At 39.9% G+C, this 25708-nt stretch overlaps 1 protein-coding gene across 3 annotated transcripts; it reads right to left on the reverse strand.

Moving 5' to 3' along the window:
* On the reverse strand, positions 1–25109 carry armc9 (armadillo repeat containing 9). Of its 3 annotated transcripts, none has more exons than XM_079675978.1 (26): positions 24857–25109; positions 24326–24426; positions 24023–24148; positions 23584–23754; positions 23096–23251; positions 22873–22965; positions 21821–21845; positions 21216–21373; positions 20760–20858; positions 20003–20038; positions 17652–17686; positions 17455–17566; positions 17123–17215; positions 16457–16547; positions 15770–15893; positions 15309–15448; positions 14092–14168; positions 13373–13447; positions 12284–12374; positions 11553–11605; positions 10493–10591; positions 8911–9026; positions 8078–8175; positions 7466–7571; positions 3613–3806; positions 1–1087 (listed from the first exon to the last, which is right to left on the reverse strand). In XM_079675978.1, the coding sequence occupies exons 2-26, from the start codon at positions 24398–24400 to the stop codon at positions 1065–1067; spliced, it is 2466 nt and encodes an 821-aa protein (XP_079532104.1). In that variant the 5' UTR covers positions 24401–24426; positions 24857–25109; the 3' UTR covers positions 1–1064. The 3 variants fall into 3 exon arrangements, with proteins under 3 accessions (XP_079532104.1, XP_079532103.1, XP_079532105.1); XM_079675977.1 differs by having other exon boundaries at positions 24326–24429; positions 24857–25108; XM_079675979.1 differs by lacking the exon at positions 20003–20038 and having other exon boundaries at positions 24326–24429; positions 24857–25102.
* Between the last annotated feature and the right edge of the window lie 599 nt (positions 25110–25708).

Below are 25708 nucleotides of genomic sequence, written 5' to 3' on the forward strand. Positions count from 1 at the left end.
TTGGTTTCGAAGACAAAACAGATAGTCAAACATTTATTTAAAACCACTTAAAAAGTACAAAAATGTAGCGGTTTACATAAATAAATTGTACATTACCACGCCTGGATAACACCGTGCAAATATACAATGCTGGATTCAAGACACAATTCAAGTCTTTTGGTCAGATGGTGTATAGAGAGAGGGTAGTGTATGTTAATTGCAATAAGCACTTCTAAATATATTTTTAAACATGCACTAGCCTGACAACTTGTCAGGCTGAACATTTCCTGGAACATAAGTTAGACAAGAGCAGCTACTCTGATACGAGAAATATTTGAAATAAAGCCAGTACGATTATTTATTTATGTGGACGGATCTTTTCCACCACATTAAAAAAAATCCATATATACAGGACGTAGTGAAATCAAGATGAGAACTTATATCTGTACAATCGATTCAAAGACATGTTGAACACATTTCCCTTTTTGACAATCAAGAGTTTAGCAAACATTTGATCTGTATGCCAAGTCATGTTATATTTTCTTAACCCCTAATCCCTCATTTATATATAGTGAAAACCAGGTAAAACAATACTATGCTTAAGTAAGAACACTTCAGCTTGTAGTCAAACTCAAGCAAAGCTATGATCGGATAATTCAATCTTTAAGCTCCTCAGCTCCGAGCAAACTCCTTAGAATACACGCATTCCTCTAAACGTGAATTTGGTCCTGCCTGGATGTGTTTCACATATTTAAGTGTGCCAACTATAACCTTGATGAGAGAGTAGAGAGAATCAGTGCCAGCTAAAACTGCAAGGTGCACAGGGTTGGACGGCGGGGGATTGTGGTTATTGTTCATATTATGTTACAGAAGAAGTCTGTGCTGAAGCCAAAACGGGGGGAGGGGGAGACAAAATGGAGAGCCACAATCCTTCACATTGTTCAAGCGCCTCCTGCTGCTGCTGCTGCTGCTGATCCTGGATCATCTCTGTTGCCCTGACCTCGATCACAACCTGAGGGGATGATGTTACAGGAAGCCTGATGTTCCCGGACAGATAACGCTCCTCCATGGTGACAGCTCCCTCTTCACCTCCTCTTCGACTGACTGCCTGAAGGAGGAGAGAGAGAAGAGGGAGGGAAGGGTGTACGGTTAGGAAAGAGGAGATTAACTTATCAATAAAAAACTAAAAATTGAAGATGGCCTCCTGACATGTTTTAGGACATAAACAAATAATCTGCTTGGATGTTTTTTTGGTTGATGTGTTTTCCCCCCTTTATCAGATGAATGTTACAAGTGCCCTCCAGTGCCAAACACACACCATGGGGGGTTCACAAATTGAACCGGGGCAATTATAAAAATAAAAAGGGCGGACCCCCGGGCCAGACACCCTATTCCGCAATGTTAACGAGAGAGAGAATAAATATATGTTTTTATCCATTCCAAAAATCAGACACCCAATTTGTCATGACAACCAGGGCAATAGTTTTACTGTAATCCTGCTGAAAGAAAAACACAAGACAAAGAACAGAATCTGAGGGAATGTGGACTTACAAGTGGCATTGTTGGATGGAAAAACTACTTTTTTAGGGACTTCCAGTAGTTCAATTGTGGCGGGAATGTTTTCCCCTAACTACTGTATGTTTACTAAGAAATGTTTTTTTTTAAATTTCATCTTAAAATCAAAGTAGCTACTTCTGAAAAGGTAAATATTTTGTATCTGTTACATTTATTCCTGCCTACTTAGTCATCATTTTTATAATTTGGGATCAGAGATAGTGCTGCACTTCCTACAGTTTCCCCGGCAACATAACGGGGCTCCGTCATCATGTGAAGCCGTCTCAACATGACTTGGGAAGGTTAATGCAGTTTTTTTCCATCGTCAACATGGCGAAGCCGGCATGGCTCCCCCCCTCCTTTGTGCAGGCTGAGTGGGTGGTCAGCTACAGAAACCTCTCCTCTATCTGTCCTCAGCCAAAGGATCGTCTCTGTCAGCCACAACTGATGTGTTTACCAAATGTGGGCCTAAAGCAGGGGTGTCCAAACTACGTCCCGGGGGCCAAATGCGGCCCGCGAGCCATTTTAAAATCGGCCCTCAGCAAATCAAAAAGTATAATGAAATATGGCCCATAAATGAAACATGTGCTTGTCTTGTATTGTAAATATAGATGAAAACACATATGACACAGTAGTATTCATGTGTTAAGAAGCCCACTTTTCAAAGCTGAAAAAAATGTTAGTTGATAAATATAATAACTTATTTAAATAACAAGCTTCAAATAAACTCTTCCTAGTTCCTCTTACGATAAGCAATCTGAGTCTCCTGTTTTAAGGAATGTCCTGCTAACAAAACAATGTAAACCCTATGGAGAGCTGTGATATAGGCTGTTTTTTTTTTAAAAACCATATTAAAGTATTAAGCATAATTGACCCACATTTGATTGATTCTGCTAACTTATGAGGCAATATACCTCACCTCTAGTGAGTGGCCCAGACCTTCGTATATGTTTCTGTATGTGGCCCTTAGGGAAAAAAGTTTGGACACCCCTGGCCTAAAGGGAAGCCTGTCTCAGTGTGTGGTTGGTTGCCAAACTCCACCAAGCAGCCATCATAAGGCATAATAACGGCTAAATGACAGAAAAGAAACTGAAAAGATAGTGGCTCAGAAAAAAAAGTATGAGGCTAGCTCAAAGGGAAGGAACGAATAAAAGCTACTTATTTGGTTTGCCATGTCATGTGCGCCTGCTTATTGCCTTCAAGCGGAGCTACGATGAACTGACTTCCTTATGATAGTCGATAGAGGTCTGACACTTGCCAGACCTCATAAGTCACACACACACACACACACACACACACACACACACACACACACACACACACACACACACACACACACACACACACACAGGGATGTGGTGGCTAAGACAAAGCATTAGGCCGTATTACAGGCTTAATGGTAAGGACACTCTGTGTAAGAGCCGGAGGTTCTCGCTCATCAAATACAGTTAAGATGCATGAGAGCATGGAGAGATGTTATCACCCAACTAAAGGCACCAGAGCTACCGGGCAGGCCATCCATCTTCTAAGTTCTATTTTAATATGTGAAGTTGACAAAGAAGAAAATGTATGTGGCTAAGGGAAGGGGCCTCAAAAAAATAATATCCTTTTTTTAGTTGTTCTAAAAGCAAAGTTATATGATGCCAACAAAAACACACCTTTATCGCGCTCTCATCTGCCATGTTTGTTATTTTAAAAACACAATGTTCAAATATATCTAAGAAGCAGTTAAACACAACAACTCATGGTCTGTCAAACGTAGGGTTGAGGCAACTGTGAGTGAATGTATGAATAAACACTTTAAAATTTTTAAGCCAATTTTTGGCAACTGAGAACGGCCTTTTAAAAGCTATCAAACAATGTTGGCACGTTTTGGTACACAAGTCCAGAAAGAAGGTCAGAAAATGATAAAAATGACTTTGTGTAACCTGAGCTTCAAGGAAAACATACAGAGACAGAATTCAACTCAGACCATGTTAGACGTAGACGTGTTTTTCAAGCCAACTTCATTTTCTATATCAGAATACAGCAACCAGCCGGAGCACACACTTGCCAACCGCCTGGTGGGCATATGCTTACTTCCACTCTGTTGTCCCCCTCCTTCTGTGGCGCTCACGGAGCCGGGCCGGCTGCTCTGCTGTGGCTCTGAGTGGGAAAACTGGGGGGCCAGAGCGGGGCCCCGAGCCCGCAGAGCGCTGCTGTTCTGTCGGGCTGGAGGTTCAGGGTTTCGGGGAACTTTGGGCTGGCTTGAATATGCAGAGCCATACTCACCACTGAACACAGGGGAAGGAAGAGGAAGAAATAAAAGATTTGTTTTTCTTTGTAGCTTTAATCAAATATAACAACAATAACTCCATCTGTTTCACAAATCAAAATAAACACCATGAAAAAAGAAAGGTGATAACATATAACTAAACGAGCAAGCCACATGAATGTCTGGGACCAAATTAATTGGCCAGGATCCGTAGAATTTTCGGAATATTGGGTTGCAGATTTTCAAAAGGGGGGTTCGTTTAGCATGAAACACTTGAAATGACGAAAGGATAAGTTACAAATTAAAGTAGAAAGAAAGTGAGGTCAAAGAAAACTATTTCTGCTGAAAAGTTAGCAATGATTGAGAGCCAGACCTAAATATTTCAGATGTGTGTATCTCCCACTGCACTGCAACTTTAACTCATGTAACTTTGTTATTCATGTTTTATTATCTTTGCTTTTAAATTAGTGTTTTTAAATACCATTTTATAATATGTTTCTTAATGCTCTTAATGCTCTCATTTTTGTAAAGTACTTTGAATTGCATTGTGTTGAAAGGTGTGTATAAATAAACTTGCCTTGCCTAAACGACATTTGCTTTTGAAAAAGACATTGGAACATAGAGTAAGGCTACATTGACCAATCTATACAAAAACTACTTTATTGATGTTCTTTAGTTCCTCTACTCTTATTTCTTATGGTTAGAAGGATCATTTTCTATCTGGTGAGCTTCTCAGTAGCTGTGAGACACAACACCCATGAACAAATCTCATTTCACAGAAGGTTTCACAGATATCACAGCTTTACTGTGTGCAACATCAACCTCACACAAGCCTCTTGCCCTTGATAGCATCACTTCACTCGTTTCAGTCAATAGCTGGCATACCTAGACTATTGTTTTGATACTTCAGAGATAGCAAACAGGGACAGCTAGTCTGTGTGCAGTTCATAGTTATGCAAATGACTAGGGATGTAACGATAAATCGAATATCGCGGTAAATAAATGTCTCGATAACGTTGTGAGACCGACGACATTTTATTTTTAAACCTTTATTTAACCAGATGGTCCCATTGAGATCATCGATCTCTTTTTCAAGGGAGACCTGTCCAACATGGCCGCAAGTAGCTTACAACATGAACATAAAACCACAGATAACACAAAAGGACATCGTATTTACAGGGCTACATGTACATACTTAGAGACATTGACAAGTACCAACAGTATATTTATATCTCGCCCTGTCAATAAGCCTCACCTTCTTGGCAAAAACTGTATTGTTTATGAAGTGGTGGAGAGACAATGCACAGTTTGACCCACTGCTGTCACCCATGGCCAAAGCATATCTCTCTGTCCCAGCAACATCAGTACCAAGCGAGAGAGTTTTTTCCACAGCAGGGGATATTGTAAACGCCCAAACATCCCAGCTTCTACCTGGAAATGTGGACATGCTCATATTCCTAAAAAAAAACCTGTCTGATGATGCTGAGTTAGTGAGCTTGAGTTACTTGAAAAACTAAAGTGAAATTTATTTTTATTTTATTGCAGGGTCTGATTATTATATTTTTGGCACTTTAAAATACTACTATCCTACAAAAATGCTGTACAAATCAGATTTATTATTTAATAAAGAAAAGAATTTCAAGAAAAAAAAAAGTGTTTTCAAAAAAATGTTTCAAAAAAAAATTCAAATTAATTTTTTTCCCCTTTATTTTTCAATATCGCGATACATATCGTACCGTGGACTTGTTATCGCGATATTATCGTACCGTGAGTTTTTGGTATCGTTACATCCCTACAAATGACACAATATTTAGCATGGGCTTCCAATGAAAAGCAAGCATTGGAAAAAGGCCCCGATGGTTTACTAAAACCACAAAGAATACTTGTGGTCATGCCTGTGTGAGTCTGAGCAACAGGATCATATTGAATAAATGACTCTTCTGCCTCCAGTCTCACAAAGGCCCACACTTATGTCCTTATCTGACAGGAGCCACATGACCTACATCCTGAGAGCAATCCCATACAATAATAGATGGATGGATTTCAGCCTCATTCTTCTTCCTGCTCACAGTAGTCACATTGGCTCCATCATCCCCGATATCATCTGGTAAAACTGAATGTTGCAAAAGGAAGTGAAGGGCTCTAATAGGTTCTATAAAATCTCTCGTTCCTGTGTAGCAGGGAACTGACATTTGCATACATGTTTTATAAACTGCAAAACATATGCACAAATAACAACTAAGTCAGCAACAGAGTGTCAAGTCCTCTACTTTGATGTCTGGAACATAAAAGCCTTCCTGGCCCTTCCATTGATAGAGGTTGAATCGAATGAGTTGAATGAGTTTGGATCAGAGCTTTTCCAGTAAACAAAACAAAAAAAGGGTATTCAAAAATCTACTTTTGATATTTGCCAAATTGCTGTGTTGCTAAGATTCTTTTCACCAGAATATCAAAGACTTGCCTTGAAATTGGGGTGAAATGAGGCCATTTAAGTCGGTTTTGTGGGAGTGTTTTACGTTTGTTGGGAGGATGGGGTGATGGGGCGGGATAACTGAAGCGGTTTCCTGGGAATCATTGCTCTTGGCGGGATTCGGGAGTCAAGTTCCTTAGGGATGTGAAGGAGAGGAGAAGCAGGGGAGCTTTGATTGAATGGCTCTCTTTGTGGGAAGTCCTCGTTCGAACGCATGTCACAGTCTCACAGAGCAGCTTGGCAACGCTGAGTCACCGAACACTCCTGCCAACTCTCTCCGCTGCGCACAAATACGCTGACACACATCTCAGAGTTTCACATGAACCTCAGCTGACTTGCACAGTTGTTTATTATCTGAATATATTAGGTCAATAATTGTAAATAAGAATTTGTGTATTGGTAGTTGCGAACAAACAACTGATCATAAAGCACACAATCTGAAGGCTTCTCATTTAAATACTGCAGTTTTATTGTGTTATTGTTGCGTGTTCCTTCTCTCCCAGTGCTTCGTTTGGAGTCAGAAGGAAGGTATTATAAACCAGCACGTTATTTGCTTAATTTGTGTTCTTTAAATTGTGTTGTTCTTTGTTCTTTTGTGTGCTCCTTCTAATGGCAATAGGGACCCATATAATGTACGATGGCGCCGGTGAAGATGGCTGCCGCGTCCTTTGTTCCTCTCCAACTCTGCCTTTTTTCCCGCCTTATTTCAGTGTTTGTTTACTTTTCGTTGTATGCTTTCAACTTTCACCGCAACATGCGAGCCAACCCCACCAATTACTTATATATAGACTATTCTGCACTATTTCTAGTATATTCTATTTGACTATTGTATCTGTTTTATTGTGTTGCACTGTTGGAGGAGCCTTGTCATAACTACACTGTAGCTATGTACGAATAACAATAAAAGCCTTGAATCCGTGAATATATACTTTTTCTTTTTGGAAAAACCTTGAGCGGAGGTGAGCAGCTCTGAAGGACAATTTATAATGAATTCCTCTAGGTTCTGTGGTTAATTGAGGGCTATTTTACAACATATGTTAAGGACGAATATGATGGAAGTATACATTTCTGCATGCTCGTCCCTTTTACCCTTTTTACATGTGGGAAAACCATTGAAATCCATATTATCACAGCAATTGGATGGCAAAAGCACCGCTTCATGTTGTGTGTATGTCTGCATGTGCAGTTACAGTTGTGTGTGTGTTTACCTGGCAGAGTGTCCATTGTGTTCCACCTGGGAATGTACTTTTCTGGCTTGCCCTTCATATGGCCCGTCCAACTCTGACTCCTGGGACAGCCGGCCGCACTCCGAGTCTGAGCGTGTTTTTGAGAAAGGCGGGAGTTAGAATCTACTGTAGGTATCTGTCTTTCAACTTCAAATTCAAAACCTAAATTAAACCAATGCAACAGTACTGCTACACATGTGTGGTTACTGTGGAACTAATGAGCATAAACTGATGCCCCGCTGACGTTAGTTTCATGGAAAGTCAAAAATAGGTCATGAACCATTTGGTGGCCATTCTGCTGAGTCTTTATCTCTTTTGCTTTGTGAGGAAGTCACAGAAGTGTCCTTGCCAGGTGGACACTGGGCATCACGTCAAATAAATCCACACAAACAAAATAAAGTGCAGCCGGTGGACGGGACATTGAATTATTACACAAACATCCAGTTGACCGCAAACATCTGATGAAAAGCCACAGTAATTCTGAGATTGTCAAAGTAGTCATTTTCAACTTTTTGTGTATAGACTCTTCTGCTTTTAAATGTATTGTTAAATAATATTTGAGAAACATTTGGATGGAAAATGAGACTCACTCACCGATACTGTGACGCAGGGAGTCAGCAGTGCTGGGGCGACTGCCCGAGCGTGTGGGGGGGCGGGAGTTGTATCGAGAAGGAGGCAGACTTCCTTCCTCGCTTTAAAGAAGAGCCAATATATCAGTGTAGTTTTTTTTATCTCAAATCTTTTAACTTTAATCTTAAAAGTTTTTCTACACATAGTTGTACAACAATCTTAACAAACAATACCATTACTACTATTAGTTACTTGAGTGAGTTGACGCTCCCTTATCTCTGGGGCCAGCTCATGTGTAGTACACTGATCCCTCATACCGTCTATATCTATTACTCTAAAATAACACTCTCCATTATCTCTAATGTCTGTCTTACAGCTGTTATTGACTTGATATGCCTTTCAGTACAAAGCGGCTACAGTTCCAGTTTCCTCTTGCTCACTCATTCAAAGTGTATGAACAATGCAGTCTTGCTTTGCTACGATTAAGGGCAAATTGTGTTTGAATGCATTCCTGCTTTGACCTACTGCACTGCTTTCAAAAGGTCTTCATTATCCGTGTGGTTGAGAAAGTGGGCAGCCGTTATTGTCAAAATGAATAAAAAGTCAGATTGTGAGCGATGTAAATGTGTCCACTATAAAATGAAAGAGGACATAAATAGCATTACTTTATCTCAATATAGTATTCTGTGGTATTTTGCAAATCATTAGGAAGCGACTCCCCACCCTGGAGCAAGAAACCTTATCCTGCTCACTATGTGTCACCATGACAGTCACAGACACCATCAATTAGCATGTCAGCTTTAGAATGAACTGTAATTAGGACTGTCTGACATTGTCTGTGTATTCACTTCACTTACATTGCATTGACGTTACGATGAGAGCTAGGGGTGACTGGCCGTTTCAGGGGTTCATCACCACTTTCTGGCAGCACAGGGATCGACTTCCTCTTCACTTTCGCCATGTTGGTCATGATCTACACACACACACACACACACACACACACACACACACACACACACACACACACACACAACATATTATGTAACTATTGTTATATCTCTGTTAGGGATGCCAGAAACTGACCATGATCAAATTTGAAAATCGGACAGCCCTGGCGAATATTAATCGATTTTTTCATTTACCGGTACACTTCGAAGTAGATCCACGAGGAACTCTTCTTTGAACGTACCGCTTTGTTCATCTTTAGTTGTGTTGTTCTCACTGTTCTGCACATCGCCAATAAATCAATCGCCGGTGTGACGGAGAGGGGGGGAGGGGGGCGGGGTCGGTGTGTAGCAGCGCAGCGCAGGCTACACACAGTAAAAGAAACTGGTGGCGTGACCAATGGCCATTTTAAATTATTAATACTATTACTATTATTAGCATTAGTCTATATTTTGGTTGAAACTAAGCCAGGAATCTTTTTTTTCGATTATGGAGACTTTAGCGAATATTCGAAAAATCGCTGTCATCCCTAATCTCTGTTAATATATTGCCTTTTTTATATATATATATATATATATATATATATATATATATATATATATATATAGCAGGTAACAGTCTGTAGAGTTGATGCCATGCAGATACAGAAACCAGAATGCGTCCATAGAGAGTGACTAATAGAGAAACATATTTTTCAAGATTCAAGTTTCAATATTCAAGGCATTATTGTCACGTGCACATTAGCTACAGTGTAGATATGGCAATGAAACACTTCAGTCACAGGCTCCTTCAACAGTGTCACATGAATACTAATAGACAAAACAGAACTCTTGGACAGTCGTTACCATTTTCACTGAAAACCCTCTATGTGATTACAGCTAGCTGTCTACTAGTGTAAAGGGCTTGTCCAAAGCAAATCAGCGACCTCTTTTAAAAAAGGTAGTTGCACTGTAATGGGTTTATTAGGATAACTACACAATACTGGTCTGACACAGGGATACTGTGAGCCATTGAGATGAATGTATAAAAGCAAGTTTACACCTTTTTTGACATCTCGAGGACTTATGAGGGGTCCATGAGGGGTCAGTTGCTTATTCAGGACAAATGAACATGATGATGACACCCACCTTAAAGCTCTTTCAGGGGAGGTGCTGTCTGTGTTTGTAGTTATCAGGTTTTTAGACACTTATATTTGAGACAGCTTCCTTAAAAGTGAGGATCCGCTTGTCTCCTTCATTGTTTAATGCGTGCACACAAGGCAGTTAACACTACCAGCTGCCCTTATGGTATTGTACCTTTAGCTCTTGCACTAGCTGGAAGCTCCAAAGTTAATTAATAACCTTCAGCTGGCTTATCAAATTAATTAAGACACTAGTGGAGTAATTGTGAGTAGTTTAGGTGTCTGCTAATCTAACAGCATGGTGTGTGTGTGTGTGTGTGTGTGTGTGTGTGTGTGTGTGTGTGTGTGTGTGTGTGTGTGTGTGTTGCTCTTACTCCGAGGTACTCAGTGGTAAGCAGACTCTCTCCAGACAGTTCCCTTGGCTGTGGCTGGAGAACTTCCTCCATTTCAAGTTCTGTCTCCATTAGATCTTCCTGTCACAACACAGTAACAGCATGCAGTGTCAGTAATGTGGATTTTGTAACAATCAGCATTCAATCAATTTATGAACAGCTGACATCATCACCTCAAGGTTCAAGGTTCTTTATTGTCAAACTAACATAGCAACAGAGTAATTATGTCGTTGAAAATCTTAGGTCACAGGCTTCTCCAACAATGCAACACAATAATACAGATAAGCAGGCAATATTAAAGTATATTATATTAAAAGTAATACAGAAAAGAAATGTAGTTTTTTTTTAAAGTGAAAAGAAAGTGGAATAGTGCAATACGAGTCTCTATACAAGTTCCACGGCCTCATTTACCTCTATTATATATATATCAAATCTACAGGTTTACAGAAGTGTCTCGATTCCTGCGGCTAAGGTTACTTTGGTGGGGTTGACTATACTTTTTTTAATGTACTTTTTGCAATAACATTTATTCAAGTCTACAGGCCAGGTTGAAAACGAATACAGTGCTTGGCACCAAGTCACACGGCACCAACAAGAGACCAGTGTTGTCTACATTTGTTGGACTCACTCACACAAGTGGGGAACATACAGTATATCAGTTTAACCTTATAGCCATGGTAAATAGATAGCAGCAACAGAAACACCTCATCTGAGATCAGAGGCAATGGAATAAGGGCAACACTTACGACCACACGCCTTATCTTGATAACCCACTTTCCCACAAAATCCAATCTACTAAGATCATCAACCCCCCCCCCCACTCTCCTAAACACACATGACATCCAATATCTGTGTCATGCTGAGATTGCTATCTACAGGTGTGGGAAAGGTGTCAAATATGAGGTGTTCATTCCGGTCGTGCTTCTTCTCATCTCCATTTTTTATCCTCTCAGATATTTTGATCTGTTTCTGTTAATAAATTCATATAGTTGGGAAATCATTTGTAGTTGGGTATGTCTCATGGGCTTAGAGGAGGACTTACATCATTGTCGTCCTCTTCTTCTTCATCATCCGATTCTGGCCCCTCATCATCAGCTGGTTGGAATAAAGCCAAAAACACCAGAATTGAACATAATCAGTACATTTGCCTATGGAGGCATTGATAGACCCAATGATAACATATACAAACTAGGGATTTGGATTTGAGCAATTTATCAACTATTCAAAAAATAGATACTTGCTATTCTTTAAACACATTATAAAACACTACCATTTCAAAAACACACTAAAGGTCCTTTTACATTTTACATTACATTGTTGGGACTACCAGTGAATCTTTTTTTTTTTTTAAATCTAATTTTCAGTTATAAAATAAACAGACATTGCTCCAGATAACAGAAAGAAAAAAAAAAACACGTAACAACAACAAGCAACTAAACAAAACATAAGGGGGGGGAGGGGGGATGCAAGTATGACTCCCTAAGACAGCTGAATGTGACATACACAGAACATTACATACACAATACATTACACAGGAGATGCCATATTGACAGGGTCAGATAGGAGAGCTGCGGACAGTGAACCCTAATGTCTCCCCTCAAAATCCCCCAGCAGAGAAACTTGGACTACCATTGAATGACAACTCCTAGTTACACACATTATCATAAATGAGCACATTATGTCACTTTAAGTTGTTAAAGTATTTTATCCTTAAATATAAATACCATTCATAGTAGAATCCATCATTACAACAGTAAACATGACTTCACTAACCTGAGTTTAGCTGTTTAAGGATGAACTTAATCTGCCTGTTGAGGTCTGGGTTCTCCTCTTTGCTGTAGCAGCGGAGGATCTCCTCCACACTCTGCACAGGGGAGGGAAACACAAAACGCACTGGTGTTAGTATATCACTTTATACCTGAAAGACAAAAACAAGGGCTCTATTTCTAGCACCGACAGAATCAATAGCAGCGACTTTACTAGCCGTAAGGAGTGTGATAACAACTGGCTGGACGTCAAACGTGCCGAAGTGGAATGTAACATTTTGTAATTGTGTTACTTATGATCACAGATGTTTAGGCATTTGCTTAAAGTGGACCAATCATGCTATATTTGAATAATATATTGTAGGGTCATACCTATGTAAAACATGTCAACAAGTTTTTTTTTCAAAAATAACAAACAGATCATGCATTTTAGCCATGCCTCATTTCGCTCCATTTGCTCTTTTCCAGCCCTGTTTTTGCAAGGGCTGATTCTGTGAGAAGTCTTCTTCGCTGCTTTTGTGGCAGACTACAGCGCCACTTACAGGCCTGGCTTATGTACTCAAGCGTCTCCACCGGCCGTGGCCCAACCCCCCGTTCCCCTGATAGGTGGAGAGTTGCCCATATGGGCGGAGCACCCCTTTTCTGACATCAGAAAAATTCAAATCTGTATCAGCCCCGTTTTTAGAGATTTGGGTATGGAGGAAAAGAGAAAGGGTTGTGTTTTCTGACACTTGGTGAGTTCCCTGACACACCGGGGACACATATTCATGTATAAAAGACGTACAAAAGTGCTTTTTGCATGATAGGTCCCTTTTAAATATTACATTTGCTTGACAGGATGGACCCAGAGCCATACATACTCTCCTGCGACACCAAATGTCATTGCAGGAACATTTTCAACCTATGTTTGAGACACAGATACAACCCACCCGCTCACCTGTATCTTTGTACAGAGAGTGAGTCATATGACTGTGGACACCTGTTGTTTCCTGTCCAAACACTAGCTGTGTGGTGACATAAAGAGACAAACGCAGAGCAAAAAACACAAACTGCGTCTGTTTCCTCTAAGCAGGTGAAGACATGTGTGCTATCTCACCATCTCTTTGGCTTCCTGTCTCACAGAGGGAATACACAGGATACTGTACAGGGCTCCATTCACATATGGTCGAATCTGGTGGAGCAAATAACACACACACACACACGCGCACACACACACACAAATACACACATCTTCTGTTTTATTTTCTCTGGCCAAATGGTAAAAACGTTTAGAAATGTGCACCAGCTAAGGAACACAGATACAAAGAAGAAACAATCTTTTGCAGTGGATCCAAATACAAGATTATTTTATAGATATAAAAGTATGTCATGGTACGTTACAAGGCTAAATGAGTTAATGACTTGACAGCCTTTCATACAATTGAAAGAAGCTTGTGTTGCTTATCTTTTATAGATTTAATTAAAGTCATGGATCATTTCAAGACACTCAAGCACTCCGGGAGGCATCATAAATGTGGTTTTAAGGCAAGTTTGCATGTCTCTGTTGGATTGAAATTCCAACCGATCAGCTGGTAGTGAAGCTGAATTATGTATCTATGTGAACGCTGTAAATTAGTGCCGTGTGTAGTCCTCTGAGGTGTTTTGATTACAGTTTTAGTCAAGAGCTGAAATTGTTTTTTCAGAGTGTACGAGCATGTGTTTATTTTGTACGTATTACACATCCATGTTGTTTTACCTCTGTGAATGTGTGTATGAGCATAACAAACATTGGGCATGCAACATCTGTGTGCCAGTGTGGGCGGATGTGTGTGTCACCTCGTGGTTCTCATGTCCAAGGAGGTCAGTTAGAACCTTGAGCACATGCTTGGCGTTCTCCGCACACTTCCTTTTTCCTGTACAAAGACAGACCACACACACACACACACACACACACACACACACACACACACACACACACACACACACACACACACACACACACACACACACACACACACACACACACACACACACACACACACACACACACACACACACACACACACACACACACACACACACACACACACACACACACACACACACACACACACACACACACACACACACACACACACACACACACACACACACACACACACACACACACACACACACACACACACACACACACACACACACACACACACACACACCATTTTCTCCTACAATGTGACTCATTTGTTTGATTAAGGATAGGGTGACCTTTTACTGATTAACATGATTTTCTCCAAATGTTTTTCCATTCCTTTTATCTCTCTGTTTGTAAGATAATACCAGTCCAGCTTTTTCACTTTGGCATAAACAGCAGGCCCCCGGGCAACTGAGACAACACTGAAGATAGTGAAACTGAAGTAGTGAGAAAGAGGGAGAGTTTATCTGTTGATGGTTTCTATATGTGTATTAAGGGGTGTAACATGAACACAGATACACTACAGATATGGTCTAAGAGGAAATAAGTAAAAACGTGTGTGTTCAGAAGAAGCTGTAAAAAAACTCAAATGTTGTGTTGAACGAAAACTAAAAAAATATATCGGCTTTTACTCTGCCTATAATAAAATCATTCAACAGTTAGACATACATTAGCAAGACATACAAGTTGATTTACAGTGACATCAGTTAGTATTTATAAGATGACATTTCCTCCATATGTTTCTTGGATTCTATTCAAGTAACACAATATATAGTAAAGAGGACCTGCAAGATGTATAGAATAGAATCCTACGGCTCACAGTCCAAGCCCCTACTGACTGAGCCACTGCCGGACGTATATATAGTAGTATACCATATATGAAGAGAGAAACGTTGTATTTATGAATGAATGTGGGTTTATAAATGAGAGTTAAACTCCCATTGAGTATTTTTTGTATCAATTTAACGATATAAGAAAAGTGTATTGTGAGGAAAATTCCCAGCCAAATCTCAACAGTTTGGGGTCTCATGCAATATGAATCTGTGGGTCTGTTCTTCATGTACCTGAGCCTCGTCTTTACCTTTTGTTCGCAGACACAGGTTCATGAGCAGAGCAGCAGAGTACTCCAGTGTGTAGTCGCTGAGGCAGTCAGAGTCCTGCAGCTCATCCACCAGCCAGCCAATCAGATCGTCTGCTATCATGGCCGTCTGCTGGCTCCTCCTACCAAGAAGACATAATAAAAAGTTATAGATGTCATACAACATTTGTGTTACGGAGCGGGAAAGGAATTCTGGTTGATATCCAGAAAACTTGATCCCTGATGTTTTATCATATTTAAAGCAAAACAGCAGGCATGAATTTCATTTGAAATCAAATCAAATAGAAGATTCTGGTCCTGGTGATGTGATTTATGTGGTGGTTGAATTTGAGCTGACTGTCGAAAATGACTCCGAGGTTGCGGATGTGAGGGGTTGATTTCGTTCATTTGGTTGATAAACACACCATTCAGTTTAAAAATAGTTTGAAAACGCAGAGTTTCACCTGAGGCTGAGCTTCTGCAATGCCACTAGCACGTTCTCTCTCGTTACGGAGTCTTTTTCCTCCATCCTCAGCGCCTCTGTCAGACGTTTCAGCAGAATGGGGATGTGGGAGAGGTAAACCCGACCTATAAGGATTAACACAAAATCAAATTAAGATCAAAATGCAATAACATTATTTATTTAAGGCCTCACTGGACACTAACATACACCAGTTTATTCTAAGTTACAAGCAGTGGCTTCAACAGTGAAAGCCAAACATTTCACAACAGAATGATCAAAGCTAACCAGATTCACCATGATGGGTAAACCTGATGCAAACATATTCCCACCATCTCAACCTGTTACTATGAATACATTTAGTTGCATGAGGTTCACAATTTATATATAATATGTTTTTTAATTTCCAACTTTTAGAAAATTAAAAAAGCAGCTACTACCAGAGTCCTTCTTTCCAATAAAACTGTTCCTTGTTCGAGCAAAAATAGGCCATGCATGTCAGCATAACTCATATCATTCTGAACCACATTGTCCATTTATTTCCAAAGTTGCTGCTGCAGGGGATCATTAGTGGAACTGAATGGAAGTTATTCTAAAAGCTTTTGAGGTCTACCTTGAAACTAACTCTACAAATGCATCCAGTCAGACAATGACTCATGTTCAAAAGAAATAATGATGCTTAGGCACTTACCCTCTGCAAGGGAAGCGAATGCATCGATGAGACGAGCCATGTATTGGCGGACAATCTCGTTCCTGGAGCTCATTAGACGAAGCACAGTTTTCTGTAAAAGACATCAAATGTAGGGTAGTTTAGAATGATATCTAGTACTTTCACGGTATCATACTTTTGAGCAGGCTCAACAAATGTGGCCAAAATATACAAAATGATTTGGAATTATTTCAAACTGATGGGCTGATTCTACATTGTGTTACCTCATTCAAAAATAGATAGGAACTGAACAGACATTTATTTTTTTACCAATGTATCAATGATTGATTATTTCTGTTCTTATGTCTGATATCTGTAGACAATCAATGTGACATGCTTGGTCCAGTTTGTCTACAGTCTATGCTCTTCACCCACTCCACACAAAGTCAAGGCAGGACAGAAACAAATGTGTGTAGCCAGCAAAGATGCCAATTCCCCACCTGCCTTAGATTAGAGTCTGGGGATTAATTACACGCTGAGGCCAATGGACAAGAAGTTATCTTATACTTTGGTTCTGGTTGCACTGGAAGGTGGGTTGAGGATAATAAAATCAGAGTCATTTCAGTTCAGATTTACCAGGTGAGAACTGTTTTGTGTCAAAACTTGCCACATTACAAACATATTAAAACGTTGACTTTATCATCCCACCTGTTTTGTGCTGTAGCGCTCCAGCAGATCGTTGCTGATGAAGGCCTGAAGCACGGTGTCTCTTTGCTCACCAGGCAGAGAGCGAGTCAGTCTCTGAGAAGAGACGTGAGACACAGACCCAGCAATGAAGTCTCAAAGGAGTGAGTGAATATGAGTGATGCTCACAAACTGCTATACTAATGAGCTGCGTCAAAGTCAAATCTTAGTGTGAACGGTAAAAGTTAAGACTTAAAAACCTTTTATTAAATCTCCATACTATACACTTGTAAGTACAGAACACGAGCCTTTCTGTAAAGTGTGATTATGATGCGGGGTAGATGATTATTACTCACCCAGCGCAGCGCCTGAAGCAGCAGAGCCCTGAGTCTGTCGGAGCCTTCAACCAGGTCTTTCTTTAACTTTTCATAGTCCAGTGAGGGCAGCATTGGTACCTCTTTGGGTCTCCTTTAAAAAAAACAAACAAAGTCAGCAAGTTTATTATGGAACTTATAAACTTATAACATAAACAACATTCATATTCAAGACTTACTGTGGTGCAATGGAAGCTCGAAGCAACGAGGAGGCCTATAAAAGAGAGGAAGATTAAGAAAGATGTCGGAGAGGAAGAGTATGTTAGAATTTTACCACATAGTTATTTATTTAAGTGTGGAATGCATAACCCATGCGACTGCTCATCTGTTTCATAATTTGGACTAAATGGTCCCCCAACTCAGTGTTATCCATCCAAAACGATGAGAAAAAGTTAGTTACTGTCTAAAAAGGTAATGAGTCTTTTTTTGGGACATGCGTACATCATGCTCGAGGTACATGCTGAATCCGCAACTATACAAGAACAGTACCGTTTGGCAACATCGCCCATGCAGTCAGTAACAAGTAGGATAACATAAGTCAGTAATTGTTAAGTTCCACAGAGGGCAGCTTAATGTGAAACAGCCAGACCTTCATGTGTTACACCCCAGTGTACCTGAACTGTGGCCCTGTGTGTTGTTGTTTTTAGAGAAAAGAAAATGGACACTACTGAACTAAAGACTAATATGTCCATTGGGTGTTGGTGAATGTGTGTAGAGGAAGGGTGAGAGATTAGTGGGGGTTTTTTACTATTGAAAGGGAATTCTGAGCCCTGAAATCCAATCTGAAGCCCGGGCGGTTAAGCCGACAGCAGAGCAGTGTAAGGTGAGGGGAGTGATCCGTGTGGTTTGTAGTATCGGGTGGGCTGCCCACATTTTTGCTTTGGTGTGCAGCAGGTAATACGGAAGTGGGGGAAAGCACCAATACCTGGATTCATTCCCAAATTCTTTCTTTGAAAACACTTCAGTTGCCCTGAAAAATGCTGAGGGGCAAGGGGAAAGGTTTCCCTGAGACATTTGCCCCTTCCCCTTACCTTGACCCAAGGTGGCCTGATAAAGAGATGTATATACAAAACATTTTGAACCAGTTCTATTCATTTCTTTCTAACAGGAAAGCCATACACCTATAATGAACATACACATAGTGGGGTCAAACTACATTATTAGAGGCAGAAGGAAAACTACTACAAGGCATTTCCAAATGTTCCTTATAAAACTTAAAGGCCACATGTATTGACACATTTCAGCCAATCATCTACCCAGAGCAAAGACTTGACCTGCATTCTCTGTCGAAGCTGAGTTTAAATAAGAGATAGCGTTTCTATCTATTGTTGAAGTTATTGTCAGAGTAGATGGCGCTGCTCCCTGATCTAATTCAGGATTTGTCCCCGACATGGCGGAGAAGAAAAGTTAACGGAATAGTTCATCCAGAAAATGTAAATTAAGCATCCGTTTATTCCGTTATATTTCGGCTGTGGCGGTTTTATTTATTTTATTCTCATTTCCATTATTTTGTCCTTCAACAGTTAAAGGTGGGGTAGGTCATTTTCGAGAAACCAGTTAGAATTTGAAAATACACAGCCGGAAAAAATCTGCCACTTCCTTACAGAGCCCCTCCTCCAACACACACAAAGGTGCACATGACCAATGAGGGCACGAGATAAGTTTGTGCACAGATGGAAGGCTGACAGGCAGGTAGGCCATCCAGTTATTTTAGCCGGGCCGGCTAAAATGATTGGTCGTGCTTTTTACAGTACTACGGCTTCCACAGATGACATGTTTGTATGGATTTGTTGTCAAAGCACTTCAGATGTTCATTGCTATCGGGATTTTAAGAGTATTCCATGGAATATAACAAAAAGTGTATCTCGAGCCGGTTTCTCAAACTTACCTACCCCACCTTTAAAAGCTCGACCTGACATTCCCTGGACATTAATTAAATAAGTATTATTATTTAATTGGTTCCATCATGATTGTTTGCTATTTAATGTGAACCATCAACATTATATTAAAGGCTCTTTTGTGTCTCTTTTCTAAAGAGCTGTAGTTAACCCACCCTTTTTGACAAACTTAACATTAGAGAAGTGTTTTTTTACAACTAAATGATCTTAAAACCTGTACCATTGTACCAAATGGTAAGGAGAGTAGACTGAAACTGACAGCATTTACTTTTGAGAGAGAGTTTAGAGGAGGAACAATGACTGCGGCCTATGAGAACAAATTCATTTAATGATGAGGGTCCGCCCTGAGAGAGACGCTCTTGTTTGGCTTAACAAGGGCTCTGACAAAAGAGGCCATTCTTACAGAAAACAGGCTGAATATCCCTTTAAACTGGGGACAATCTAATAGGAATTAGAGGGAAATGGCCCTGCATATAGATGGATGAAATGTAGTATATCTATAGTGAGGGAAGAGGAGGCAGACACAAGGAGAAGGAGGGAAGAAGGAAAGGAGACAAGGCGAGGCACAAGCAGGATGATAGGTAGGGACCTGAAAGATGGAGGGGGTAAAGATGAAAACATATGAAACTTACATATCCGTCATCATAGGGACTCATAGAGTAATATCCCTTTGAGGACAAAAGTATCACACACACACAAACACACAGAAAGAAGTGGTTCAGTTTAAAACAGAAAGAAACAAGATTTCACAAACTACAGTCTAACACCACAATGAAGGCCACTGACAGCAAGCGTGATTGTTGAGGTTTTATGATCAGCTGTGTCCTTGACTCACACTTTAACAGATACAAAACCATGGCGACAAAGCCATAGACAAAGCCAAGACATAGCTATTTGATGTTTAATATAAATATTTTGTATTTTGTTCAAACTGCTTCATGCAACTAACCATCATTTTAACCATTATAATCAAAGTAACGTTTCAATTGGTTAATAATCTTTGGACTTTGTGAGCTTTTCTACAAGCCTTCCAAGCCTGTGTGTGTTAAAGCAACAGCAGGGTCCAGGCACCTATTTCCAGGATACTAACTACAGGATTACTAGACGGCTTTAAACAGGCTACACAATGTACAGGATGTAGAGGATTTGTGGACAAGTTAGTGCAGATTAACCCTCCTATCCTTTTCAAACACAACGTCATCGTTACCACTACCTGTGTGACGTACGGGCCTCGAGAGCACTTTCCTACGCTTGTTTAAAAGTTTGAGACGCTTGACATTTTCCATGCTTGTACTGAAATCATCTTGCCCTGAAGTATTGCCTTTTGTTATTCTGCTGTGAAGGAGAATGAGAGTGAAGAGAGGTGTGTTTGTGTGTGCTCTCACTTACAGTGCCAGGTCTGGTGAAGTCAGTGCTCTGCACCACGCTCTGCCTCATCTGGCTGCTGAACAGGCGGACACACACACTCTGCAGGTACTCAGGGGAGATCTGCAAAAACACAGCAGGCCCCTTGAGCTTTAAGATGCTGTATGTGGGTGGAGGGAGGGGGGATGCCATTTTGGTGTCCCTGTTTAATAGCCTTGTCTAATAGTGATGAGGCGTATGTGTGTATTCATTAATATGCATATTCAATTTGTAAAAATGTTTTGTACAAATATGTTTTTTCATATTCAAGTGTTATATATCACATCAAACAACCTTTTGGTGTCCAGTATTTGTGTGTGCACACCACTAATTGGCTCATTTGTGTCAGTGTGTGTGCCAGTCTATGTAGTTAGTGCCTGTAGCCTGTGTGTTAGAATGTGTGTGTGTGTGTCTGTGTGCTCCACAGTCAAGCAGACCTACCATTTTTCCGCTGACAGTGGCTTCCAACGAGTCGACCAGCTCAGCCGTGATTCCAATCAGGTTGTGGTAGTCGGCCTGCATCTTGTTGAACTTCCGTACGTAGCTATTTATGCGTCTGTCTGATTCCACCAGCTGGAGCTGTAACTGCTGTGTGGCCTCTGTGCATTCACACAAACACACAGACAAAGGTTGCCATATAGAAACAAATAATAATTAACAGCATTCATATCACACTCGACCTTGTTTGTGTTAACATGTTGTTGTTTTTTTGTTAATCTTTGGCAAAGCCTCCCATCTCTTATGGCACTTTGAATTGCTGTGGACTGTCAATTACGCACTAAGTAATGATGAGTTTTACGACAGAAAGTACAAATATTATGATGTTTGGGCCAGGGAAAGAATTTGGAAATCCTTATCTTGAATATTTGACCGCCACTGTTAAGTAATAGGCTGTTGCGGTCTAAAGATTTCAAGGTATGTGAAGCTTTTTGTTGTTAATTAAATCATTGAGTGACTGGCGTTGACAAAAGAAGTTGTTGCTTAGGCAGTCTGCAGTTAGTATTTGTGTTATCACATTGCAAAAGTAGCTAGAGAGGGATATTTACCTTTAGTGCTCCTTCCTCCCTCCTTCTGCATGACGCTTGTTAAAGAATACACACTAGCGTTCAATGGAACAAGTCAAACAATTCTATGTATTTGTTTCGTCATGCAATGATAAATACCGACAAGGGATTGTGTAAGTTGCACTTTGGAGCTTCAATTTGACTTGACACATAACACAAACAGTCTGTTTTACATCCTGTTTGAAGCACACATTTTTATGAACACAAAAATGTACAAAGGACTGGAAGATAATTATGTCTATGTAAGATTAATACCTATAATTCAGACCATTTAGAAGCACGTAAGGATTTGAACGTGTTCTGGAATGGTTGGAACTCCACTAACAGAACCTTTTCATTTGTGAGTGTGCTGTGACAGCTGCTGTGTTTGCATATTGAAATATTAGCTTATGTATCCCTGCTCCTTTATGCTTCATTTATGTACAGTAGACAGTATTTCTTTGGTCAGCCCTTGAGAGGATGCTCACTATGTTAATCTGTGTACTTTGATTGTCAGCCAGTAGAGATAGGGTTTAGTTTCATGTTGAGGGAGGAAAGTCGAGCCACTGGGTTTCCAGTTCAAGCAACAACTCGTGTTATCCTTCACTGGCCCTTCTACCCTGAATGACTTTGGATGAGTTATTGTTGGATTAGGTTCTTCCAGACTGAAACACGGCCATAAATAAATGTCAATCAGACAGGATTTGCCTACATGATAGGAAACGTCCAAGTCTGGGCTATGACTGTTAATGAATTCTCAAGTCACCAACAGAAAGGCTTTTTGCTGAGATTTAAATGTGCAGCTCACCCAGAAGAGGAACCACTGGCCATTCAGTAGGATAACACTGGTATATATCAAATGTAATGGCCAAGTAACAAATTGAGCACTAACATAAAAACGTATTTTATAAACAGCTATTTAGCTGTGGTGAAATGAAAGGCACAGCACACACATTTAAATTAAAATATAATATCATCTATTGTTCATAAATATACAATATGTCACCCATCTGTGCAGTACATTGGGCATGTGAGCGAGTCTCAATAAAGGATACATATAAATTCAGCAGCCGTGGGGTGTTGGATGACTTCAGTGTCACCGACAGAAACCGCTCCAGCTTATCTTTCAACTGTGGTATCCAGGAATCCTAAATAAACAGAATGTAGAATGGAAGAAAATATGGTTATGCTCATTCTGAAAGTAGCACCAGGTAGTAATGTTGCAAAATATATAATAAGTTGTTGACAGTAACCAAAAAGATAGTGTTAGCTGATCACCTGGAACAGATTTTTGAAGGAGGGATGGACAGCGGGGTTTGGAACAAAAGGCAAAGCATAGTAAGGCAGGAACTCTGCGGTCTGGCTCAATGACGCTCCGCCAGTCTCCAGGTACTGCTTGAAGTGGGAAATCCTCTCCTCAAAATCAGCCCGGTCCTGAAGAATGAGTAAGGTTTTCAAAGGAGTAGATTTATTTCAAAATGTCTGTTTAGCTTACAACATAATTTAAAACATCTGTAATATACATAATATTTTTCCAATTAGATAATTCTGTTTCTTTCCCATTTGTAATATACACAATATTCTTCCAATTAGATCATTCTGTTTCTATCCCTGCTGAGAACAAGACTGTAGCACAGCTTAGTGGACATTTCGAAAAATTGCATATCATGATATTCAATGATAGTTGTGTTTTGCTTGCGGATAATCTTAAGAAAAGTAATGCTCTTGTTTAAATGAAATGTATTTAACAATTAAAAACAACATACATGTCTACCAGGGTGCCTCCTCAGTGGGAAGATGGTGAAGTGGATGTAGAGGTAGAACTCCAGGCTCTGGGCCTCAGCGTCCGTGTCTTTAACCTCAGAGGGAATATTCTCAGTCCACAGTTCAAAGAACACTTTGTGGTCTCCGTCGTCAAAACAGCCAAGGAGGTCTTTCTAGAAAAGTCAAAGTTAAAGAGAAGTTGGTTGGAGAAATAGTAATAACTCTGGAAGGATGTAATCTACAATTTTTTCTGAAATGTTATAATGATAATGTATATATGATAATATGATCAAGAATTTTGGAAAACCCAACAATATTTAGAGATAAAATCAATACAAAAAAGCTTAATGCTAGGCGTAAATCGCAGCACATCCCTTGTTGCCACTATCACAAATGATTAACAAACCTGCAGGAATAGGTCATAATACTTGTATGATTTACCTGGATAACACGAGTCTTTGAGTCTCTGAAAGTACTTCCTTGAGGCTTTGAGACGAGCTTGCCTTTGCTTTTGCAGTCCTTTTCCAAACTGTGAACAGTCTCTTCAAATTCCTCAAACTTAAGGTACTACAAAAGACAAAAAAACAAGCATAGTGGTTTCAAATCTACCTTAACCAGAACACAATGGAGTTTAGTTTGAGTCTGACATAATCCAAATTACACAAACTTAAAAACTCTTGTAGTGATGCTCATGCTGTTTGGCGTATTGCTCGGTGTGCATTCACAAAAATGTAAATGTGTTACCTCTTTGATCATCCCAAGAAGATCGGCTTCAGTTGCCAAGATGTCCCCCATCTTGGCTGCCTCCCTGGAACTCATGTGAGTGCCCCAAAACTTCAAAACACCTACTGTGAGAAAATAAGTCTGTTTTCAATAAACAACATTTGTACCAAATCTGCAGATCCAAAAGTACAGTACAGGACATTATAATTAGGCAAATGTGTGTAGCACCAAAATAACAAAGAGGCAGCAGCAAAGGGCTGTCAAATAACTATAGTGCATTTTTTGTTTCAGAGTAGCCTATTATTGTTTTTAGAGAATTCAGCTAAAGCGATATAAATGCTTTTTTGTTATATTAGGCCTACTATTATTGGACACAAATAAAATGGACATCCATTTTTTACTGGATGCATACAGCTTTTAAAACAACACCGTTAACAGAACATCCTATTTGTTCTGCCGTTTTAAGCAAACGTTTGGCAAGCTAACGTTAGTAACGTTACTAGCTGACAAGCTAACGTCATCTGACGGTAAAAGACAAGGCGTCGTTCTCACCCTTTCACATATGCATTTGGTAAATATAGGTTTATATCGTTTCAGCATGCTCATCCAGAACTGGAACTTATATGATCCATTTTCGACACGGCATGTGTGTTTACGCTGCTTTTAGCCAGCTAGCCATTAGCTAGCAACCGTACACAGATAGGACGCTAATACACCTAGCAACCAAGCACTTAGGAAATGCAAGCTGGAAAGTAGAGGCATATGTCGTGAATCGTGCTTTATTTAGCAAAACAACGTGTAAAGCACAATGTGTTTTAAACATTAAAGCAACTACACACAGATAGGTACGACATTGAGTTTTTAAATAATGTACTCAAGTTTATTTAGTATTGACAGTAAAAAAAAAAAGATCATGTTTGCATTTTCAACCGGAAGCAGTTTGCGTGTCAGAGAGGTTGAGCACTAGTGATGGGAATTCCGGCTCTTCTTGGTGAGCCGGATCATTTGGCTCGGCTCACCAAGAAGAGCCGTCTCTTTTTGCTCCCAAACGGCTCTTCAGTTTACCACATATTATACCTTTTAATTAAATCAAATGTAGCCCTGTTTTGATGTGTACAGGTCTATGTGTACACATATATTACTTAAATTAATCAATACATCATTTGTACTGAAGTATTCAAAAGTAAATATTACGTTTAATATAAATGACTTGCTGTGACCAAATGTTTTCATTGCATTTACAGACCCTTGTAACTCTCTGATACCACCCAATGAATGCACTGACTTGCTTGTAGAACCACGCTACACAAAACAGATAGCAACACCTCGAAAAACTATTTTAAAAAAGGGGCTACTGTATCGACATTTTAAAATTATTTTTAAAGAAAAGGCCGATTCTGTGAG

The sequence above is a fragment of the Notothenia rossii genome, assembly GCF_949606895.1.
Source record: "Notothenia rossii genome assembly, chromosome: 1".
NCBI lineage: Eukaryota > Metazoa > Chordata > Actinopteri > Perciformes > Nototheniidae > Notothenia > Notothenia rossii.

Excerpts from the sequence above, each read along its gene's own strand:
- armc9 (XM_079675978.1), bottom strand. The coding sequence starts at position 24,400 with ATGAGTTCCAGGGAGGCAGCCAAGATGGGGGACATCTTGGCAACTGAA. Across the intron at positions 10,592-11,552 it reads AAGAAGAGGACGACAATGAT|GAAGATCTAATGGAGACAGA; the intron begins GTAAGTCCTCCT and ends GTGTTGTGACAG. Across the intron at positions 1,088-3,612 it reads AGGGGGACAACAGAGTGGAA|GCAGTCAGTCGAAGAGGAGG; the intron begins GTAAGCATATGC and ends CTCCTCCTTCAG.